The sequence below is a fragment of the Prunus avium genome, chromosome 8 (genome assembly GCF_965620075.1).
Source record: "Prunus avium chromosome 8, drPruAviu1.hap1.1, whole genome shotgun sequence".
NCBI lineage: Eukaryota > Viridiplantae > Streptophyta > Magnoliopsida > Rosales > Rosaceae > Prunus > Prunus avium.
In genome coordinates this window covers 32,141,994-32,164,985 of record NC_142291.1, presented here as the reverse complement: position 1 = coordinate 32,164,985, position 22,992 = coordinate 32,141,994, and the positions used below count along the sequence as shown (strand labels likewise).

The 22,992-nt window shown below is 38.2% G+C and overlaps 3 protein-coding genes across 3 annotated transcripts; all 3 read right to left on the bottom strand.

Moving 5' to 3' along the window:
• Positions 1 to 343: 343 nt before the first annotated feature.
• Positions 344 to 3,976, bottom strand: LOC110763710 (endo-1,4-beta-xylanase 5-like). The gene is made up of 7 exons (XM_088246216.1): positions 3,769 to 3,976; positions 3,228 to 3,277; positions 2,882 to 3,101; positions 2,596 to 2,762; positions 2,271 to 2,369; positions 1,283 to 2,068; positions 344 to 929 (listed from the first exon to the last, which is right to left on the bottom strand). The coding sequence occupies exons 1-7, from the start codon at positions 3,827 to 3,829 to the stop codon at positions 570 to 572; spliced, it is 1,743 nt and encodes a 580-aa protein (XP_088102342.1). The 5' UTR covers positions 3,830 to 3,976; the 3' UTR covers positions 344 to 569.
• Positions 3,977 to 5,009: 1,033 nt separating this feature from the next.
• Positions 5,010 to 13,836, bottom strand: LOC110763714 (endo-1,4-beta-xylanase 5-like). Its single transcript, XM_088245859.1, has 6 exons — positions 13,779 to 13,836; positions 13,548 to 13,594; positions 13,230 to 13,452; positions 12,986 to 13,149; positions 5,506 to 6,291; positions 5,010 to 5,369 (listed from the first exon to the last, which is right to left on the bottom strand). Exons 1-6 carry the CDS (start codon positions 13,834 to 13,836, stop codon positions 5,010 to 5,012), a joined length of 1,638 nt encoding a protein of 545 aa, XP_088101985.1.
• Positions 13,837 to 17,174: 3,338 nt separating this feature from the next.
• On the bottom strand, positions 17,175 to 19,967 carry LOC110763713 (endo-1,4-beta-xylanase 5-like). Its single transcript, XM_021966556.2, has 7 exons — positions 19,910 to 19,967; positions 19,502 to 19,548; positions 19,159 to 19,378; positions 18,893 to 19,056; positions 18,528 to 18,626; positions 17,659 to 18,447; positions 17,175 to 17,534 (listed from the first exon to the last, which is right to left on the bottom strand). The coding sequence occupies exons 1-7, from the start codon at positions 19,965 to 19,967 to the stop codon at positions 17,175 to 17,177; spliced, it is 1,737 nt and encodes a 578-aa protein (XP_021822248.2).
• Positions 19,968 to 22,992: the final 3,025 nt, after the last annotated feature.

The window sequence follows — 22,992 nt, the reverse complement described above, 5'->3', positions numbered from 1 at the left end:
GAATTGAAATTATTAATTAAATGAGGATAATATGGTAAATTCACACTTTTTCATATTAAAAAAATTAAAATTAATAGAAAAATCAGATAATGAATCCTTTATTTTTTATGGAACACAACTACCCATTATCTTTTTTTAATTCTAAAAGAATAAAAGAATAAAAGAAAACCAATTGTCACACGTTTTCCTTTTTCATATTAAAAAAATTAAAATTAATAGAAAAATCAGATAATAAATCCTTTATTTTTTATGGAACACAACTACCAATTATTTTTTTTAATTCTAAAAGAATAAAAGAATAAAAGAAAACCAATTGTCACACGTTTTCCTTAGCGGAGGAGTAAAACTTGAGTTTAATTACTGTATTGCCCTGAATTTCCAAGATCATTATTAAATTTGTTCAATGCCAAAAAGGTATATAATTACATATGTACAGGTTCTAAAAACAAATAGCATATATACAGAGAGTTTTCTTAAAAATAGAGAAATTTTGGTATGTTCTGGGTAATTCTAAAATTAAATGTTCCATGAAAACAGGACAACAAAAATGCCCAAGAGAAATCAAAATCTCAAGAAGAGAATTTGAGAAACAAGGGCTTCTGGGACGAAGCAGTTGATTTGACATTCAATCTCTGAACCAAGGAGGAGGATTTTGAATTTGGGTGAGTGATGCTCACGTCGTAATCTCCATGGGAAAGGGAGGCCTCAAAGAAACCTTTAGCGTCTGTTGTGGCAGAAACCAGGCCCTTCAAACCCCATTCATGTATTAATTTGTCCACAACATCACCATTAGGCAGGTTTTTGAAATTAATGTTGTCTGTCAAACACATTCTGTAACATCCCTTTTCGGTTGGTCCAGCCCACAGAACAATTCCTTGAATGTGAGGGTGAGCGTATGTCTCCCTCAGAATCTGCTCCAAGTATAATGTCTGCCCATGTAAACAGAAAGTTGAGCTTGTTAGTGGCATGCTAGAATCCCTGATAAAATAATGCACAAGATTTAAAGTATTCAGTCAAATACTATAGTGTTACTTGTTTTTTTTTTATCAATAAGGAAGGAGAATTCGAACTTGGGACGTATCATATACCTTAGAGCCCGGTACATTTATCTAGAAAATGTTTTATGTATTAGAATCAATTATCAAGTTGCTTGGTAATCTAGAAGACTCATCTAATGCAAATTGGAATTTGGGGTTTATTGTGGACCTTGCTTTATGTGTGTGATTCGGAATTTAAGTTGTGTGCTATTCAAGCACACAATGTGATCTCCTTTATTTCTTACCTGTTTCGGACCATTTGCCACGTCCAATTCTGTAATCCAAATTGGCACTCCGGCAGCAGCAAGAGTATCAATAGAAGATCTTATGTAAGGGATGTTAGGAGTTGTAAAATGAGACTCAAGCCCAATGGCAAATCGTCCTCTCTCATTTCCTGGAAATGTTCGCATCTCTTTGAGCTTTCGAAGGTACTTAGTCGGTGTGGTCGCTTCATCTGCGCTCTCCTCAATGGTATTGTACTCATTTAGAAACAAAGTGGTTGCTGCATCAGCTCTAATAGCCCAGTTATAGAAGAGGGCTGAAGCATTTGCACCCATTTTACTTTCAAAGAAATTAAAGTGTAAGTTTTCGTTAACGACATCCCACCCGATTAGTTGCCCTTTGTACTTGTTCATGACAGAATTTAGCCTCTTTTGAGTAGCCGAAGCAAGTTGTTGTGGAGAGAGTGATTTGACCCAACCTAGTTGGTAGAATGGATCGTCCCAGAAGACGTTGTGGCCTCGGACTGCAATGTTGTGTTGTTTGGTAAACTGAAGCATGGCATCAGCCACGGAGTAGTCTTCATGCCCCTGAGTATTCTCTGTGCTGTACCATTTCATTTCATCTCCAAAAGTTGCGACCGTGAACCTCGATAAGAACCAGTTTTGGTAGGCAGTGTTTTTGAGGATGTACTTGGTGAGGGAACAACCAAAAGGGAAAGTTGGAGACTTCTGTTGGATGGAGATTTTTGCATTTGCCAGCGGTTTGCCTTGTTTATCCACTGCTTGGATTTTCACATTGCTTTTACGAATCTGCAAAAAAACTACGTGTCTGTAACGAAACCTTATTAAATCCAAGCATATAACAATTTGATTCCTTCTAGGGTACATTTTTTTAGTACATTGGGTGTGATCGAAAACACATAACGGATTCTGATGCTTGAGATTGATACATGTTTTATTTCTACAGGATGAAAATTCATCAATTTACTAAGTATAATGTCTCCAAACTAACCTTGGCAATGCTTTGATCTTGATGAGACTTCCACTCCTCTTCGGTGAACGGTTGCAATGAGATGCTATCAACCCAGATCTCAACAGATGTGTCCTTGCTCTGAAATATTAAAGACTATTGTAAGAGCTGTTATAGAAGATTGAGCATATGCTTGTAACAAAGAACGAAATGAATGGGTTTGTTCTTCATTCCTGTAATTCAACCAGGCTTTAGAACATTCGATCACAAGTCTAACGCAATGAATGTTTTGACAAAAGAAGTAAGATTTAAAGAGGTATGCAAATACTTTTGTTGCCCGATTCATGTGATAATTGGTAACAAGTACCTCAAAATAGAGCTCAGCTGGGCCTGAGGCATTGGCAGGGAAGCCACCCTTGAGCATGGACCAGCAATTGGATTCTGCAACAATTGAACCAGCACGTATATATGTTCCACTACCTGTCTTGAACATTGCTGTCACCGGAACACCACCCTTACTTGCTTGTATCCAAGCTGCATCAACACAAACCACATATATTTAGGAATTGTAATATTACTTTTGCATTAAGTAATTACTAATCACCGATTACAACATTAAGCGGTGAGAGAAAGTTCTAATTACGCACGCGTACCAGAAAATGTGTAGAGCTTGCCACTTTGCAAGGAAACCTTCTGAGAAACACTGGCATGTTGTTGGTTTCTGCCAAGAGCCACAATGAATTTGTTGCCTTTTGATTCTCTGTGTTGTATTTTGGCATTGCCAAAAGAAGACCATCCTTTCAAACCCTCATTTAGTTCCGCATTTACAATGACCCCTCCACCATACTGGGGTTTGTGAGGATTTTCCAAACACTGGAAAAAGACATACAGATGGACAAATTTTAATAGATATATTTCTCCGGAAAATTTAACCAAAGTAATTAAAGTAATGAACAATGCAGGATAAAAATTAATTGAAGTAAAACTAAATAAACTTGCCTCAGCACTTGCTGTGTAATCATAGGGTAAAGCATTTAGTACTTCAAACCCTGCAAGACATTTATTTTGTTAAGGATCTTATTCAAGCTAGCAAATGATTCTTTTGTGACCATACGAAATGCGGGCAAAGACAACCATTTTCTTTTTCTGAACCTTTTGCCCCAAACCATTTTGAGTGGCTAAAGGCATCAGCCATTATATACAGAATTTGAAGGCCTTCTATTGAATCTTCACTAAATGGACTTCTGTTTGATTGTGAGTCTTAAATGTAATTCAAACGAAAATAACTTTGTCGTTGCAGATAGCTACAGGTGTCAACCATGACAATTTTACAAGTCACGAGCTGATAACTGGAATTAATGCGTTTAGCAACAAATTCAAATTAGTTGCTTATTGGTTCCACCATTACAGAAATTTGATGTTCTCTAAAGGGTATCAATTTCATGATTAAATGCCGTAATTCGTGACGAAACCTACCGTGGCAAAAAACCTCATCCCTAAAAGTTCTAACAGCTAATAATACATTTTCTACATAACATACCTCCAAAAAAGAAAGTGCTTAATAGCAGCAGTAGATTGTGTCTTCCCCGAATATTCTTCATCAAGAAGCGAGACTAAACCAGTAGAGAGAGAGAGAGAGAGTGCTGGATGCAGAAGCTGAGACTAGCCAGAGATATGTATATTGCGAGATATGGTGCAATGTATCCAGGGAGACGAGGGCTGCTTATATTAATGCAATATCGTATCTATAAAATATATATATGGCAAGAGTACATAACCATCCCTCAATTAGCAGAAATTATGATACTTTCAATTGCTTTCCTTGACCACGATGATGATAAAGAACGATGCCGCGCTTCCTTCTATATCGCAACTTTTCATGACCCACTGAAGAATGGCGGGCTTCCTTCTATATAGCAACTTTTCATGACCAATTGAACGATGCGGGGCTTCCTTCTATATAGCAAACTTGTCATTACCAACCTTTTAGATGGCCTTCAGTAATGAAAATAATAAGAAATAAACATTGCATATACTAATCAGGAATTAGAATTCTCATCATGAATTGAATTCCAATCAGGAATTGAATTCCACTTATAGAAGATTCCTTCGTTTACTTCACATTAATGAATTAAAAAGTAAGTGAGGCTCACACAAAATTAGGAATTGAATTCCTGATTTTGGAGGAATTCAATTCTTGGGTAGGAGATGGTATTCTAATTCTTTGGAGAACTAACCCATTAAGAATTCAACTTTTTTACCCATTATATCCTCACACAATTTTAAAAATTCCAAATTTGGCATCTATCTTAACCCAAGAACGAGGAAATTTTAATAATTAATACCACTCCTACCCCAATTTCATATGGTTTAGTAAACAACTTCAATAGCAATCTGAAATCTAATTCTCCTCAATCCAACTCCTCCTCAATTCAATTCATCTTCATTTCAATTCCTCCTAATCCAATTAGGGATTAGTAAACATGCCATAAATTTAAAGTTTTACACATACTATTTTATAATTAAAAAAATCAAATAAAAAACAATATGAGAACATGGAACAACTATACCCATTTTGTCTTCTATTTTTTTTTTTTTTTGTAAAAGAAAAAAATTTAGTGCATGTTAAATCAATTGGTGAAACGATTTTGATTTTATTTCTTTATGCTATATTCCATACTAATATAGGTCTCCTGGAAGACTATTCATAGGCCAAACATAAACACTGGGAATTTCTTTCAAAAATTAAAATGGGAACAAAGTAGGCAAGAGAAAAAAAATTCAAGGAGAAAGTTGGAGCCGCAATGGTTGCAGGGATGCAGTAGTTGATGACACATTGAACTTAAAAACCAGGGAGGAGTTCGTCGCGGAGGGGTGACTAATTTCCAATTCGTAATCCCCATAGGATAGATTGGCCTCAAAGGAACCATTAGCGTCTATTGCGCCAGAAGAAGTAGAGGGCTTCAAACCCCATTCATAAAGTAGCTTGTCAACAACATTACCAGTGGCCAAGTTGCGGAAATTGTTATCTGTCAAACACATTCTGTAACATCCCTGAGGATTCCAAGCAGCCCAAATCACAATTCCTTGAATCTGGGGGTGAGCATGTACCTCCCTTAGAACCTGCTCCAAGTACCACGCCTGCCCATATAAACAGAAAAGTAGTCATAAATAAGTAGTAATTGTACTTAGAACTTCTTGCCTATAGAGCTTCATCTTTGAGGATAGTGGTAAAAGTAAAACCCTATCTAGTCTAAAACCCTAGATCGACGTTTACCTGATTGGGACCGCTTTGCACGTCCAATTCAGTAATCCAAATAGGCAATCTTGTAGCAGCAAGGATGTCAATGGACGATCTAATGTAAGGAAGGTTAGGAGTGACGAAATGAGACTCGAGCCCAATCGCCATCCGGGCATTTCTGTTACCGGGAAAGGTTTGTATCTCTCTCAGCTTTTGGAGATACCTAGCTGGCGTGGATGCTCTATCTCTGCTCTCCTCAATGGTATTAAATTCATTCATGAACAAGGTGTTTGCTCCATCAGCTTTAACAGCCCAGTTATACATAAGGGCTGAGGCCTTCGAACCCAGCTTGCTTTCGAAGAAATTCCAATGTAAGTTTTCATTGACAACATCCCACCCTATAACTTGACCCCTGTATCTGTGCATGATAGAAGTTAGCCTCTTGTAAGTGGCTGAGAAAAGTTGCTGTTTGGTGAGTGAGTTGACCCAACTGGGTTGGAAATGGGGATCGTCCCAGAACACGTTGTGGCCTCGAACTGCAATGCCATGACTTCTTGCAAACTGAAGCATGGCATCAGCTGCTGAGTAGTCTTCACGGCCCGGAGAAGGCTCATTGCTGTACCATTTCATTTCATCTTCAAATGTTGCTACTCTAAACCTTGATGTGAACCAATTTTGGTACGCATTGTTGGTGAGGATGTTCTTGTTGATAGCACACCCAAAAGGGAAACTTGAAGCCTTTTGTTGGATGGAGATTGTTGCATTTTTTAGAGGGTTTCCTTGTGCATCAACTGCTTGAATTCTCACATTTCCCATACGAATCTGCAAACAAATATGTAGTTTGTCTCCTTAAGAAGAAACCCTATCGAAACTATATATATCATCATCGACAAACCTTCAATGATCAGACTCACCTTTGCAATGCTTTGGTCTTGATGAGACTTCCATTTGTTGAGAATTAATGACTAACTCACTGCCCTTTTAAGATCTTGTTGTTGATGGACTTTGGACAAAGAACACAATGATGGATGAGTCTTACACACACACACAGAAATTAACCAAGCACAAATGACACAAGTGTTTATAGAGGTTCAGCAAATTGCCTACATCCTCTTTGATGATCACCTTGAGAAATTTCACTAATGAAGATAGGTTACAACTTTGGTTTACAAAGGAAACCCCCTTAGAACACTACCCTCACAATCTGTTTCTCTCACACCCTTGCTCAACACCTTGATACACTTAGAGAACTCTCTTGCTCTCCCCTTAGTTTTTCTGAACACACAACTAAAACTTCAGCTCTAACTCAACTTAGAATACCAGCTTCTTCCACTTACAATTATTCAACTTGTTTTCTCCTCTTGTGTTATCTTACTTCACCCCATTTCCTACACAAGCCAATAGACAAGAGATAAGATATCAGCTTGTCCTCCACGTTCTTCCCTTTAGTCACCACTTAGACTAAATGTCAGATCAAGTAGGTAAATAGAATCCAACTCAGCCACCTCCCACTTACACCAGAAAATGGAGAGTGATATCTTTGAAATAAGATAACCAATTAGCCATGAGTGCTCTCCCAACTATCCAGCAGGTAGTCAACGTTCATTTAACTCAGAAGTGACCCACTAAGCCTCTGAAATCTTGTGGAAAGCGATAGCCATTGAAAACACTGTTGAAAACGCGTAAGAAATCGTCACAGCACGACTGGGACGACCGGTCGCCAGGAACTGGCGACCGGTCGCTTTTGGTTTTTCCTCCAGACCTTGAATCTGCTTCTAAACGACCGGTCGCAAATGCTAAGCGACCGGTCGCTAGCTTCCTGCGACCGGTCGCAAAGAACTGGCGACCGGTCGCTCGTTGATGTTGCTCCAGACTTCGAATCTGCTTCAAAACGACCGGTCGCAAATGCCTAGCGACCGGTCGCTTTTAGGCAGATTCAAAATCTTCCTTTCAGCGCCAAAACCAACCTTGTATCCTTAGGTGAGCCATTTTCCCAACAATCTCCACCATGGCGAGCCTAATACTCCTTGTGGACATCATTGCCTTCTAGGACATCTGTAATGTCTTGAGAATCGTCCTAATAACTCTCAAGAACTCCACCTCAATCTTTAGCATGTAACAAGATTGAGCAAGCTCAAACAATGCTTGAACTTAGCTGTTGTGACTGGCTTTGTTAGGCAATCTGAAGCGTTCTCATTTGTATGAACCTTCATTATTGTGATGTCTCCATCATTCACCCAATCCCTTATCCGGTGGTATCTCACATCAATGTGTTTGGACCTCCCATGGAACACTTGATTCTTCACTAAGCAAATAGCACTTTGACTGTCACTTAGAATCACCACCAAGTCTTGAGCTATCCCGAATTCCTTTGCCAATCTCTTCAGCCATACCGCTTCTTTTGAAGCTTCCGTTAAAGCCATATACTCCGCTTCCGTAGTAGACAAGGCACTAACCGATTGTAACACTGCTCTCCAACTAATCGGTCCTCCACCACAAGTGAAGACATATCCTGTGGTGGATCTCCTCTTGTCTAGATCTCCTGCATAATCAGAATCTACATACCCCGACACACATGCCTTTCCTTGTTGTCTTTCAAACAATATCCCAAGCCTTTTGGTGCCCTTCAAGTACCTGAGAATCCATTTTGCTGCTGTCCAATGTTGCCTTCCAGGATTCGCCATATACCTTGACACCACACTAACGGCTTGGGCTAAGTCGGGGCGTGTGCACACCATTGCATACATGAGACACCCTACCAAGCTTGCATATGGAACTTTACTCATTTCCTCCTTCTCCACATTCGTAGAAGGACATTCTTTTGCACTTAACTTAAAATGCTCCGCCAAAGGAGTAGACACCGGTTTGCAATCCATCATATTAAACCTTTCAAGTACCTTGGAAATATACTTGCTTTGTGACAGCCACAACTTGCCTTCCTTTCTGTCTCTCCTTATCTCCATTCCTAGGATCTTTTGTGCAGCACCAAGATCCTTCATGTCAAACTCCCTTCCAAGTAATGTCTTCAAATTCTGGATTTTTGACATGTCCTTACATGCAATTAGCATGTCATCAACATAAAGAAGCAAAAGGATGAAGTTACCATCCTTGAATGCATGAGAGTACACACAACAATCAGATTCACATCTTCTATACCCAATCTTCATCATGTAAGAATCGAAGCACTTGTTCCACTGCCTTGGAGATTGCTTCAGTCCATACAAAGACTTCTTCAACCTGCAAACCAGATTTTCCTTCCCTGCTTCAATGAACCCTTGAGGTTGGCTCATGTAGATGTCTTCCTCCAATTCACCATGAAGGAAAGCAGTCTTCACATCCATTTGCTCCACCTCCATGTCCTCTTGTGCTACTATGGAGAGTAGTAGTCGTATAGAAGTATGTTTCACCACCGGAGAGAAGATTTCATCATAATCAACTCCCTCCTTTTGCAAGAATCCTTTTGCCACCAACCGAGCTTTGAATAAGGTGGCACCCTTCTCATGCATTTCTTCTTTCTTCCTAAACACCCATTTGCAGCCAATAACCTTGCGACCTTTGGGTTTAGGAACTAACTCCCAAACTGAGTTTTGGTGTAGAGATTCCATCTCTTGCATCATAGCTTCCATCCAACTTTCCCGTTCCTTGTTCTCAACAGCTTCTTGGAACGTGGTTGGTTCTTCTTCACTAGCATTTAGGGCATAGTGAACTGCATCCATCTCCCATCCAAACCTTTGAGGTGGTTTGATGGTTCTCTTGGGCCTGGACCGAGCTATAGATGATGGCTCCACCTGTTCTTGAGCCTCTTCTTCTTCTTGAGTGTGTTGTTGATGCTGCCCAACTTCTTCCTCTTCAATGTCGGACTCCACCTCCTCCTGAACGTCTTCAGTTGGCTGTTTCTGAGTAGTCTTTCTTGACACCTTCTTGAGTGGAACTTCAAAGGTTGTTTCTTTCTCAACAACATCCTCCTTTGCCTCTGAATTCTTGACTTTGTTCATAGGTATGGTCTTCTCATCAAACACAACATTTCTGCTGAGTATCTTCTTGTGGTTCACTGGATCCCACAGCTTGTAGCCCTTCACACCACTCTCAAATCCAATGAAAATACATTCAAGAGACTTTGGCTTCAACTTGGATCTTTCATCACTAGGAATAAGTGCATATGCACTGCACCCAAACACCTTAAGATTCGAATAATCGATTGACCTTTTAGACCATACCTCCTCTGCACACTTGAACTCAAGATTTCTTGAAGGCGATCGGTTAACCAAATAGGCAGCGTGGTTAACCGTTTCTGCCCAAAAAGATTCGGGCAACCCTGCATGAATTCTCATACATCTCTCACGCTCCATGAGAGTTCGGTTCATCCTCTCCGCAGCTCCATTTTGTTGGGGTGTCTTCTTCACGGTAAAGTGCCTCTTAATGCCTTCACTTTTGCAAAACTCAAGGAACTTGCTGTCCTTATATTCACCACCATTGTCACTCTTTAGGATCTTGATCTTTCTTCCGGTTAGGTTCTCTACTTCCGCCTTCCACTCTTTGAATTTGGTGAAGACCTCAGATTTCTCCTTCATGAAGTAGACCCAAACCTTCCTGGAAAAATCATCCAAGAAAGTCACAAAATAGCGAGCTCCACCCTTCGATTTAACCGGTGATGGCCCCCATACATCCGTGTGAATATAATCTAGCACACCCGTGCTTTCTTCCTCTTTGTTTCGCTGCTTGAAAGCTATTTTGGATTGCTTTCCCATGGTACAAAATCTGCAGAACTCAAGCTTGCAACTTTGAACACCTTTCAACAATTTTCTGTTGTATAGTTCCTGCATGCCCCTCTCACTCATGTGCCCTAGCCTCAAATGCCAAAGCTGAGTTTCATCTTCCGAGTCCTTGCTTGTAGATACAGCTGCTCCACCTATGATTGTTGTACCACACAACCTATATAGACAGTTAGGTTGTATCTCTCCCTTCATAATCACAAGTGAACCTTTTGAGACTATGAGTTTCCCTCCATTTGCTTTGAATGAATAACCATTCTTATCAAGAGTTCCAAGGGAAATGAGATTCTTACGCAACTTTGGAATATGCCTTACCATTCCAAGCGTCCTAACAGCCCCATCATGCATCTTCACCTTGATTGTACCGGTTCCTTTGACTCTACACATTGAGCCATCCCCCATCATCACTTCACTGCTATCTTCTTTCTCATACGTGTCAAACCACTCCTTGTTTGAGCACATATGATATGAGCAACCGGAATCCAAAATCCAATCGGAAGAGGAACACCTTGAAGAATTAGCCAATGCATTTGTTTTAACATTGCTATTAACACACAAAAGCTCACCATCACTTTCTGTGACATCCTCCGCTGTGTTCGCTGCATTCTTCCCTTTGTTCTTCTTCTCCTTCCATATGGGGCAATTCTTTTTCCAATGCTCCTTTGACCCACACTCGAAACAACCATCTTTCGCCTTGGATTTGGACCTTCCTCTATTGCCTTTCTTGCCTTCACGCCTCTTTGAACGACCTCTCTCTCCGGTCTTTGCAACTAGACCTTCACCTTGAGAGTTTTCTCCCGAACGTTGAGTCATCCTATGGTGTGTCATGATGTCTTGCACCACAGGCTCAAAATCAAGAGTAACCTTTCCGAACATAAGAGTGGTTCGGAAGTGTTTATAGGACGAAGGTAAGGATGTCAACAACATGAGAGCCTTATCCTCCGGACTATAATTCACATCCATTCTCTGCAAGTCAGCAACACATCTATTGAAACTACTTAGATGTTCCATTAGATTTCCTCCCTCCTCCATCTTAAGATTCAGGAGTTCTTCCTTGAGGAAGAGTTTGTTGGACAACGATTTCCCTGCAAACATCTCTTCGAGCTTCTCCCATGTTTGCTTCGCTGTATCCTTTATCACGTTGATGAGCACCTCATCGGAGAGATAGTTTTCGATAGCTCCTCTGGCTAACTCGTCAAGAACTCCCCACTCATCATCCGTCATGCTTGCTGGCTTCTTCTCCTTGCCAACCAACACTACATGGAGCTGTTGTTGTGTAAGAGCTGACTTCATCCTTCGTTGCCAAAGAGTGAAGTTCTCCTTCCCTGTGAAAGGCTTTAACTCCACCTTCATACTTGCTGCCTGTGGTGGCTTCATATGCTGTGAACTGCTACCACTCTCAGCTTCCATGTCACTTGCCATCTTCAACACACTAGCACTCCAAGAGAAGAACTAGCTCCAGCTGCCAAACACAGCTCTGATACCACTTGTTGAGAATTAATGACTAACTCACTGCCCTTTTAAGATCTTGTTGTTGATGGACTTTGGACAAAGAACACAATGATGGATGAGTCTTACACACACACACAGAAATTAACCAAGCACAAATGACACAAGTGTTTATAGAGGTTCAGCAAATTGCCTACATCCTCTTTGATGATCACCTTGAGAAATTTCACTAATGAAGATAGGTTACAACTTTGGTTTACAAAGGAAACCCCCTTAGAACACTACCCTCACAATCTGTTTCTCTCACACCCTTGCTCAACACCTTGATACACTTAGAGAACTCTCTTGCTCTCCCCTTAGTTTTTCTGAACACACAACTAAAACTTCAGCTCTAACTCAACTTAGAATACCAGCTTCTTCCACTTACAATTATTCAACTTGTTTTCTCCTCTTGTGTTATCTTACTTCACCCCATTTCCTACACAAGCCAATAGACAAGAGATAAGATATCAGCTTGTCCTCCACGTTCTTCCCTTTAGTCACCACTTAGACTAAATGTCAGATCAAGTAGGTAAATAGAATCCAACTCAGCCACCTCCCACTTACACCAGAAAATGGAGAGTGATATCTTTGAAATAAGATAACCAATTAGCCATGAGTGCTCTCCCAACTATCCAGCAGGTAGTCAACGTTCATTTAACTCAGAAGTGACCCACTAAGCCTCTGAAATCTTGTGGAAAGCGATAGCCATTGAAAACACTGTTGAAAACGCGTAAGAAATCGTCACAGCACGACTGGGACGACCGGTCGCCAGGAACTGGCGACCGGTCGCTTTTGGTTTTTCCTCCAGACCTTGAATCTGCTTCTAAACGACCGGTCGCAAATGCTAAGCGACCGGTCGCTAGCTTCCTGCGACCGGTCGCAAAGAACTGGCGACCGGTCGCTCGTTGATGTTGCTCCAGACTTCGAATCTGCTTCAAAACGACCGGTCGCAAATGCCTAGCGACCGGTCGCTTTTAGGCAGATTCAAAATCTTCCTTTCAGCGCCAAAACCAACCTTGTATCCTTAGGTGAGCCATTTTCCCAACACCATTCCTCTTCGGTGAATGGTTGCAATGAGATGCTATCAACCCAAATCTCAACGGATGTGTCATTGCTCTGCAAAGTTTCAAGTAAAATTAGGAAATATATATATCACATATCTTTTGAACCTTGTTTTATAGTTTCACACAACATAAGTTCATACAATCTGACAAGAGAACATTACACTCAACTTTTGTTGACGTTAATATTACCTCAAAATATAACTCAGCAGGACCCGAGGCATTGACAGTGAGGCCACCCTTGAGCAAGGACCAGCATTTGGGCTCCGCAACAACTGCACCAGCATGTATGAATCCACTACTAGTCTTGAAAATAGCTGTTACTGGAGCACTACCATTACTCACCTGTATCCAAGCTGCATTAGGGAATAATCATCTAACTAATTATTGATAAAAATAAAAATTGATTTCGGGAAAATGGAAATGAATTATGTACCGGAAAATGTATAGAGCTTGTCACTTTCCAAGTTAATCTTCTGAGAAATACTGTCATGCGATTGATTTCGGCTATGAGCCACAAGAAACTTGTTGCCTTCTGATGATTCTCTGTGTTGCATTTTTGCTTCGCCGAAAGAAGACCATCCTTCTAAGCTATGGTTTAGTTCCGGATTTACAATGATGCCTCCGTCGTATTGAGGTTTGAGAGGAGTTGCCAAACACTGAAGAACAAAAAAAAAAAAAAAAAATTATGGAAACAATTTTAGATTTATTACAATTTTTTCTATCTCTTTAAACATAATGCAGTGTAGCTTGCCTCAATACTGGCTGAGTAATCGTAGGTTAATGCCCTAACTTCAAACCCTGCACACCATTTTGGAAGGTGAAGAAAATCAAAAGAAAATAATACAAACATGTAAACCAGTCATTAGTCAACAAGTGGGCCCAACCAGTCAAATCTCTCACAAGCTTTTCACATTAAGCATGCATATTACATGCTTATTTCGAGTGCAACCAAAGAGGGGAAGGAAAAAAAAATGGAACAAACCTGCAAAAAGAAAAGTACATGACACCAGAAGCAGATTACTTTGTCTCAAAATCTTCATATTGTGTTGTTTGCTATGAACCCAGAGAGAGAGAGAGAGAGAGAGAGAGAGATGGTAGAGAAGGGAGATTATATATGCATTGGTAGAGAGAGATTTAAAAAGCAATCTACATGCATGGCTAGATTGGCAGTAAATAAAGGATATGAAACGGATACCCAGAATAAATTATCCATTAAAAAAAAAAAGCTATTTTTATGCATTGTACTATCTCATATTCATTTAACTAAAATTTGTATTTATAATTAAACCAATTTTATTGTAGTTGAATTTGGACTGTCCTAAATTCCCAAATATAACTGCCAATGACTTGTGGACTACGTATGAAGTGATGCCGTAAGTTATCCTATGAAATACTCATCTGAATCTCGAGATAATTATGAAGGATCGAAACCTATATATTTATGGAAATTGGATCGTTCTGGTATTTTTAAATAAAGAAATTGTTATTAACACTCATAAATAAGCATTCTGCTATTATTCCTTTATTATTAATTTTTTTTAAGGGAGTGCATATGACTATTTTATAGTGTCAAAATCTCCCTTAAATGAAACTATTTTAAAGCATATTAACCAAGGAAGGAAGTAGACGTTGGTTAGTTAGGCCAGTTGGTCAAGACAGTAAGCCCGCTCCCGCCTCCTTACATCCAAGTTTGAATCCTCCACTCTAGATTAGATTAGTTTAAAGTAGATTATCGTTTGTATAAAAATGAAGAAAGGTGAATATTTACACCCAATTCATGTCTCTCTCTAAACACCCACCATCCATTTTTTTTAATACCATTAAATTCGGGGCTATGATTTGGGCTTTAAATTTTATTGGTCAATGTCCATAAATAAACACAAGCAGGAGTCAGAGAGCCCTTTTGCTCCATTTAGTTTTCAGCCTGACCCTTATTTTATATTATTTCGCGCATAAAGAATTTCGTTTAGATGTAAGGCTTAAATATGTTAACTTTAAGAGAATAGAACGCCGATCTCCCTGGCCCGTTGGTTTTGTGATCCACGCAATCTCCAACAGGTCCTGGGTTCGATTGGCACAAAGATGAAGAGGAAAATGAAGAAGAAAAGTATGAAACAATATGAGGTATTCTAAAATAACCTCTGTTTTTGTCTGATGTTTAATTTATATATATAATTTTTTTATCAAAAAGTTTACTTAATATTTTGCAGCTTAAAATACAATTAGTGCCAATGGCAAAATTATGCAAAAAAATATCATGTACTCCTTCCTCTATTATTATTATTATTATTATTATTATTATTATTATTATTATTATTTATTTATTTAAGGATTACATATGACTATTTTAGAGTGTCAATATCAACAAAGTTAAGTGAAACTAATTTATAGCATATTAATCAAGGAGGTGTGGGTTAGACTAGGTGGCTAGGGCAATGAGCTCATCCCTTTGCACCTAATTTTGAATCGAATCTGAATCCTCTGCTGCTTGGTTTTTCTTTGCTTTGATCTGCTTGACTTTTATCGTGGGCTTGCCACCACATTAAATAATAAAAATTTTATTGTAATTTATTGTGCAAGGTGAATTATGTTTACACCCTTCCCTTGAGTATGTTAATTTATAGTAAATTATCGCTTGTATAAAAAATTATAACAAAAAACCAAAGTGAATTATTTTTACACCCAATTCATGTCTCTTCACACCCATTATACTTTTTTTTACACCTATTTTAAAGTATTTCGCGCATGAAGAATTCCATTCCATGTGTAAGAGCATTTCCACCCATTTGCCATGGCAAAAGGCAAGGGGAGGCAAGGGTTGTTGTCTTCTAATGTTTAATTTATTTAGGGTTTACTATTGAAATACCCCTGAACTTGTACCTAAGTTTCAATTAGCCCCCAATTTTTTTAAAAAAGAAAATTAAGGATATGAACTTTGATTTTTTGCTAATTTCCACCCTACCATCTAAATCATCAACATCTCATCCAATTTTCTGTTAAATCATTAAAAATAAATTTCTTTTTTTGGAAAAAATTTAAAAAAAGAGAAGAAAAAAAATATATGGCCCAACTCATCTCTATCTCTTTCACTCCATCCTCTGTCAAACCCCAAGCTCATCGAATCTGGAAATACAAATCCACCTGATTCAAACTTTTTACTCTTAAAAAGTATGAAAAATAAAAATATAAATGGAAGAAAAACCAAAGCAGGTATCCAAAGTCCCAACCCACCCAGTGCCGACAGCAACTCTCTCTCCCACATGAAAATTCTCATTATGATTTCCACCAAAACCAACTCCAGCCCCAGCCACCCCATGCCTGACCCCTTCTCTCTCTCATCCCAAAACTTATCAACACACCCATGGAAGTTTATGAGATTATGCCACAAGCAGATTAAAAAAAAGTTTGTTTTTTTACCCCATAGTTTTTGGTCCAAGTCTTGACAAAAATTGGGAGTGGTCATGGGGTTAGGCGATGGTGGCTAACCCGAATCCAATTTATACTGGGCAAATCTATTTTGGAGAATACAAAAAAGTCCTAAGTGAAATTACAATCTATTAAAATCATAAGTAAAATCCTGTAATTTCAATATATTAAAATCTTGTAATTACAAATTCTGCTGAAATTCATTACATTATAATCTTGTAATTACAATTTATTAAGAGATTTTCTATTTAAACCCCCACACTTCTCTTAGTTCACCCCATGTTCTAAGTTCACCCCATCTTTTAATTTAAATTTTCACAATTTCTAAGAAAACCCCACTATCTTCCCAAACTACCCTTAAATACACCCCAAACTGAAAAAATAAGAAATAAAAGAGATTTTCTATTTAAACCCCACAATTTTCTTTGTTCCCAGCAAAAAAAACACAAACAAATAGAACCTTGAACCCGAAATTTAATACTTTCTAGAGAAAGAGAACAACTTTACCTCTCTCCAAGAACTGTAACTGGAATTCCAACACTTGGGTATTGTTAAATTGATAATCAACAAGCCTTTCCATTAACTCTCACGCATATTTAAAGAGGTAGACTCGTCAATTTTCTATGTCTTTAAAGGAGAAGAGTAATCTGGCAATAGGATGTAGAGGAGTTTGTATTTTTCTAAAACTTGATATGAAGAGTGATGGGGTGTGGGGTGTGTGTATAGATGTACTAGGGTTGATTACTAAGTTGGATGACCTTTTTTGTCTTTTTACACAATAATAAAACTTACAGCTTAATGATTTAAGTATTTGAGTGAACAAAGAGAAGTGCGGGGTTTAAATAGAAAATCTCTTTATTAAAATCTTAATTGAATACATCCCCCAATCTTCCTACACTTCAAAAATTGGTCTTCCATCAAAACGAGAACAAAACACCCAAGTGAACAAAACTCAAGCAGAAACTTGGAGCAGTAACTGTTGCTGAGACTCAGTAGTTGGTCCCACATTCAAACCCTGAACTGAGGAGGAGTTTGCCACAGAAGGGTTAGTGATTTTCACTTCGTAGTCGCCCTGGAAAAGGGAGGCCTCGAAAAAACCATTAGGGTCCGTCGTGCCAGAAGCCAGGCTGGAAGTCAAACCAAATTCATGTATGAGCTTGTCAACAACATCACCAGTAGGCAGGTTTTTGAAGTTGTTGTCTGTCAAACACATTCTGTAACATCCCTGAGGTTTCCAAGCAGACCAAATAACAATGCCTTGAATCTGAGGGTGTGCATGGACCTCCCTTAGAATTTGCTCCAAGTATGATGCCTGCCCATATAACCCAAAAAATATTAGCAAATTATAAGAAGTGGGATTTTTATCATAAGCAAACATTCCCCTTCACATGTGACGTGACCATATCAAATTTAAGGTATCTCGCGCATTTTCTTACCTGATTGGGGCCGCTTGCGACGTCCAATTCTGTAATCCAAATAGGCACTTTTGCAGCAGCAAGAGTATCAATAGAAGATCTTATGTAGGGAATGTTTGGAGTGGTGAAATGTGACTCGAGTCCAATCGCCATCTTCGCATTATTGTTACCCGGAAAGGCTTGAATGTCTCTCAGCTTTTGAAGGTACTTAGCTGGGATCGAATCTCCATCTCCACTCTCCTCAATGGTATTATACTCATTCATGAACAATGTGGTTGCTCCATCAGCTTTAAGAGCCCAGTTATAGAACATGGCTGAAGCAGTTGCACCAATCTTACTCTCAAAGAAGTTAAAATGCAAGTTTTCATTGCTAACATCCCAAGCTATAACTTGTCCTTTGTATCTCCCCATGACAGAATTCAGCCTCTTGGAGGCTGCATCAGAGAGCTGTTGGCCGGAGAGTGAGTTGAGCCAACCGGGTTGGTAGCGGGGGTCGTCCCAGAACACGTTGTGTCCTCTGACTCCAATGTTGTGCTGCTTTGCAAACTGAAGCAGGGCATCAGCGGCAGAGTAGTCTTCATGGCCCTGAGATGACTCTGTGCTGTACCATTTCATTTCATCTTCGAATGTCGTGACGGTGAAGGGCCTTGAAGTGAACCAGTTTTGGTAGGCTGTGTTGGTGAGGATGTTCTTGTTGATGGCAACACCAAAAGGGAAGCCTGGGGACTTCTGTTGGATGATGATTGTTGCGTTGGCTAGTGGTTTGCCTTCTGCATCAACTGCTTGAACCTTCACATTGCTCTTTCGAGTCTGCAAAAAAAGTGTATGGTTAGCTTTTTTTTACTTAGCCAAATTAATTTTGGATGAATTATATGGCCTGATCAACTCACCTTTGTGATGCTTTGATGTTGATGAGACTTCCATTGCTTTTCAGTGAATGGTTGCAACGAGATGCTATCAACCCAGATCTCAACAGATGTGTTCTTGCTCTGAATTAAGAGTTTAACAATTGTTAATTATAAAAGTACCCGTTTGGTATTGATTATTTAGGGGGAAATCACTTTCTTTGAAAATGATGCTTGTGTTATAACAACAAAAGAGAAAAAGAAATATAAGGGCATATTCATCATTTGGGTGATTCAAACTCGATTAGCACGGTTGATCGCAAGTCTAATGTATGTTGAACAAAAGAAATACGAGTAAATGTGGTCCAAATAGTTTTATGATTGTTCATGTAATAATTAAAAACAAATACCTCGAAATAGAGCTCGGCGGGGCCAGAGGCATCGACAGTTAGGCCACCCTTGAGCATAGACCAGCAATTGGATTCAGCCACAATTGCACCAGCATGTATGAATCCACTACTAGTCTTGAAAATAGCTGTTACTGAAACACTGCCACTGCTCACTTGTATCCAAGCTGCATCAACACAAACCAAATACACAGTTACAATTATTCATTCATTAATTAATCAATTATTGATTAATTAGAATGGGGAAGAAAAGTGATGAAATTATGTACCAGAGAATGTATAGAACTTGTTGCTTTGCAGGTAGGTCTTCTGAGAAATACTGTCATATGATTGTTGTCTGCCATGAGCCACAATGAATCTGTTGCCTTCAGATTCTCTGTGTTGTATTTTTGCATTGCCAAAACTAGACCATCCGTTCAAGCCATGATTTAGTTCAGGGTTTACAATGATCCCTCCATTATATTGTGGTTTGTGAGGTTTTGCTGAACACTGGGAAAAAAAATATAAGGGAAAAAGATTAAAGAAATTTTAGATTTAGAGTTTTCTCTGTAAAAACATAACTAACAATTTGCAAATTATACGATTATAATTCATTGCAGGAAAGCTTATTACCTCAATACTGGCGGTGTAATCATAAGATAAGGCATTGACTTGAAACCCTGCAAGGCAAATGTTTAGTTCGTGTTCTACAACATGCATATGCTTTGATAAGTTTTTAACTATAATTGGATTATTTTGTTTGAGGAATTGAGAAATAAAACTGAAACACATGGTAATATTATCAATACGGTCGTCATGCCGTGTCTCGAGTCACCACATATGATGGATGCCTTGCTTAGGGCAACACGATCTATATATTTGCCTTGGTGTGCCGCATGACATAGCTTGCCAGATCATGACATGTTCTTTCCTTTTTATGATATTGTTCTACGTCTTACAACAATCAAATGAAAACAATCATAATGCTAAAACTCAATTGTGTTGTTTTTCATAGAAGGATGATAGCAGTGAAAAGCAAACCTGCAAAAAGAACAGTGCAAAACAGCACAAGCAGATTGCTTTTGCCCCAAAACTTCATTGTAGGTTGATTGCTATACCCAAGCAGTGACATGAGCTCAAAGCAGATCATGCATTGTATGTATTTATACGTATATGGCAAGATTATATAGTAAGGATAGGATTTCCTGCTATAATATTGAAAAATAAACCGTCCATCGTTTTGGGTAAGTATAGGATTTTATAGGATTTTCGTCCCTTTTCTAAACTATCTTTATTTGGGTAAGTTATGATGAGAATTGACGACCATCTTTATATGGATCTCCTAGTACACAAAAATAAAGAAGATTGGATTTAGTCAATAAAAGAAGATTCGATGTACGTATATGATCTACATGTTACCCAAATTATGCTGGAAGGTTTATGAAACAACTTTTTATATGTCCACCCAAAAAAAAGAAAGAAAGCTCTCCATCAATATGATACTTCAACACATACTAGTCTTTGATCTAATTGTCTCTATTTGGATAGAGGATGTCTCATGTTCGACTCAAATGAATGCGAGAACGAAACATATGTGCAGTGAATTCAATACCTAAATGTGACTAACCTAATCATTCATGGCATGTTTACTAATCCGGAATTGGAATTCTCATCCAGAATTGAATTCCGCCTATGAAGAATTCCTGCGTTTACTTCACATCAAGGAATTGAAAAGTAAGCGGGGCCCACACAAAATTAGGAATTGAATTCCTGATTTTGGAGGAATTCAATTCCGGAATTGGAGGTGGTATTCTAATTCCTGGAGAATTCACCCATTAGGAATTCATCTTTTTTACCCATTATATCCTCACACAATTTTCAAAATTCCAAATATGCCATCTACTTTAACCAAAAAATGTGGACATTTAAGTAATTAGTACCACTCCTACCCCAATTCCATATGGTTTAGTAAACAACTTCAATAGGAATTCGGAATCTAACTCACCTCAATCCATATGGTTTAGTAAACAACTTCATTAGGAATCCGGAATCTAATTCTCCTCAATCCAACTCCTCCTCAATTCAATCCATCCTCAATTCAATTCCCCCTAATTCAATTCCGGATTAGTAAACATGCCATCAATGTGATAGCATAATTCCTTGAAGTGAGTCTCCTAATTAATCAAGGAGATTTATTTAAGGAATTTACTTTCCTATTTTATATAGTTGTCAAATCATTGTATAATTAGGAGATACTTTCCTAATCCTGTAAAACACTCATGTAAACTTTTATATATACCTCCTTATGGAGAAGAATAAAACTCAACCTAACATACTAGTCTTTGATCTAATTGTCTCTATTTGTCTCATGTTCGACTCAAATGAATGCGAGAACGAAACATATGTGCAGTGAATTCAATACCTAAATGTGACTAAACTAATCATTCAATGTGACAGCATAACTTTTATTCCAGATGAATTATCATGTTAAAAATAGCTTTGTAAATATAAATATATATTACTTCAATAAACGAGTATTACATATAGCTAACAAAATTATAACTCAAATCATCATTAATCTATATATATAAAGCAAAAGGTAGATAATGGTGAAACATTCAAAATACCAGAAAATGCCCTTGGTTAATACAAACATTAAGAATTGAAATTATTAATTAAATGAGGATAATATGGTAAATTCACACTTTTTCATTTAAAATAAAATAAAATAAAAATAAAAATCAGATAATGGATCCTATTTTTATGGAACACAACTACCCATTATCTTTTTTAATTCTAAAATAAATTTTAAAATTTTAAAAAAAAACCTCTCTCAGGCGCGAGAGTGTATGCGGAGAGGCTAGTAAATATTAAAGCAAGGTTCTATTTTTGGAAGACCTTTTCTATTGAAAGGAGCGATAATATACTAAACTCACACATACTATACGGATGCTACTACTCGAACCCAGAACCTTTTCTGATGGAGCAATTACTCCAAACCACTACACTAATATAGGGCTGGGTATTCAGACCGATAACTTCGGTCAAACCGCCCAAACCAAACCGATGGTTTGGGTTGGTTTGGTTTTTTTTCAATTTTTTTTGGTCACCGGTTTGAACCCAAATCAAACCAAAATATATGGTTCCGTGTACAGTTTGTAATATCCAAAACAACGGTTTAACCAAACCAAACCGGTAGTATTTAAAAAAATATTTTATATGATATTATTATAAGAAATATATATATAATACATAGTTTAAAGAAGTAAAAATAATAATAATAAAAAATTGGCTTTTGTTGTTGGGCATGCCAACACACATGCCTAACTGAATTTTTTTTTTAAAATCCCCAACACATGCATGCATGTCTATCTTGTCTCCATTAATCCCTTTCTCTTTATTTTTTTTTTCTCCTTTTTCTTACGTATGTCTTCACTCCCTCTCTTTTTTTTTTTCCTTAATCTTCTCTCTTCTTTTTCTCTTCTTTTTCTTCTTCTTCTCTGTCTCTCCCCTTTTTTTTTTTCTTCTTCTCCTCTCCATCTCTCCCTCTCTCCATCGATTTTATTTCCTCTCTCTCTCTCTCTCTCTCTCTCTCTCTCTCTCTCTCTCTCTCTCTCTCAGAAAGCCAAAAAATCCAAACCAAACCAAACCAACCAACTAAGTCCGGTTAACCGAAGTGGTCGGTTTTCATCAATTATGGTTTGGTTTCAGTTTCCAAAATAGCCAAACCGAGACCTATGATTCGGTATTTGGATTGAACCCAAAACCGAACCAACCCAAATCGAACCCACCACTACATTGATATGTCCTTTGCACGCAAGTTTCCTTTTAGAAAAAGGGATTACAAATCTAATAGATTAGTTAACAAGCAAATCTGGTTGCTTTCCCAATTTATCTCCATCATGCACACTCACTTTTTTAATGTGTTTTTAATTAATTAGCAAAAGAAAATACAAGCTCTAAAACGAATAGTTTAACACCCAACAGCCAATTTACCTGTACCACATTGCCCTCATTGATTGAGCGGATAAAAACGATTATTAACGAAGGACAACCGCTGGTCTCAAGTAGCCTGTTGGATTTGTGGTCCAAGTCCAAAACCCATCAGGTCCCTGGTTCGAGAC

Bases quoted from the DNA above. Each gene is read 5' to 3' on its own strand.
- LOC110763714 (XM_088245859.1), bottom strand. From the start codon at position 13,836: ATGAAGATTTTGAGACAAAGTAATCTGCTTCTGGTGTCATGTACTTTT. The intron at 13,595-13,778 runs GTTTGTTCCATT...AATGGTGTGCAG, and splicing joins ATGTACTTTTCTTTTTGCAG to GGTTTGAAGTTAGGGCATTA. The intron at 13,150-13,229 runs GTACATAATTCA...TCCCTAATGCAG, and splicing joins CAAGCTCTATACATTTTCCG to CTTGGATACAGGTGAGTAAT.
- LOC110763710 (XM_088246216.1), bottom strand. From the start codon at position 3,829: ATGAAGAATATTCGGGGAAGACACAATCTACTGCTGCTATTAAGCACT. The intron at 3,102-3,227 runs GCAAGTTTATTT...GTCTTTTTCCAG, and splicing joins ATTACACAGCAAGTGCTGAG to TGTTTGGAAAATCCTCACAA. The intron at 2,069-2,270 runs GTTAGTTTGGAG...GTTTTTTTGCAG, and splicing joins AAGATCAAAGCATTGCCAAG to ATTCGTAAAAGCAATGTGAA.
- LOC110763713 (XM_021966556.2), bottom strand. From the start codon at position 19,967: ATGAAGTTTTGGGGCAAAAGCAATCTGCTTGTGCTGTTTTGCACTGTT. The intron at 18,627-18,892 runs GTATTTGTTTTT...CTCTTAATTCAG, and splicing joins CCGCCGAGCTCTATTTCGAG to AGCAAGAACACATCTGTTGA. The intron at 18,448-18,527 runs GTGAGTTGATCA...CTTTTTTTGCAG, and splicing joins AACATCAAAGCATCACAAAG to ACTCGAAAGAGCAATGTGAA.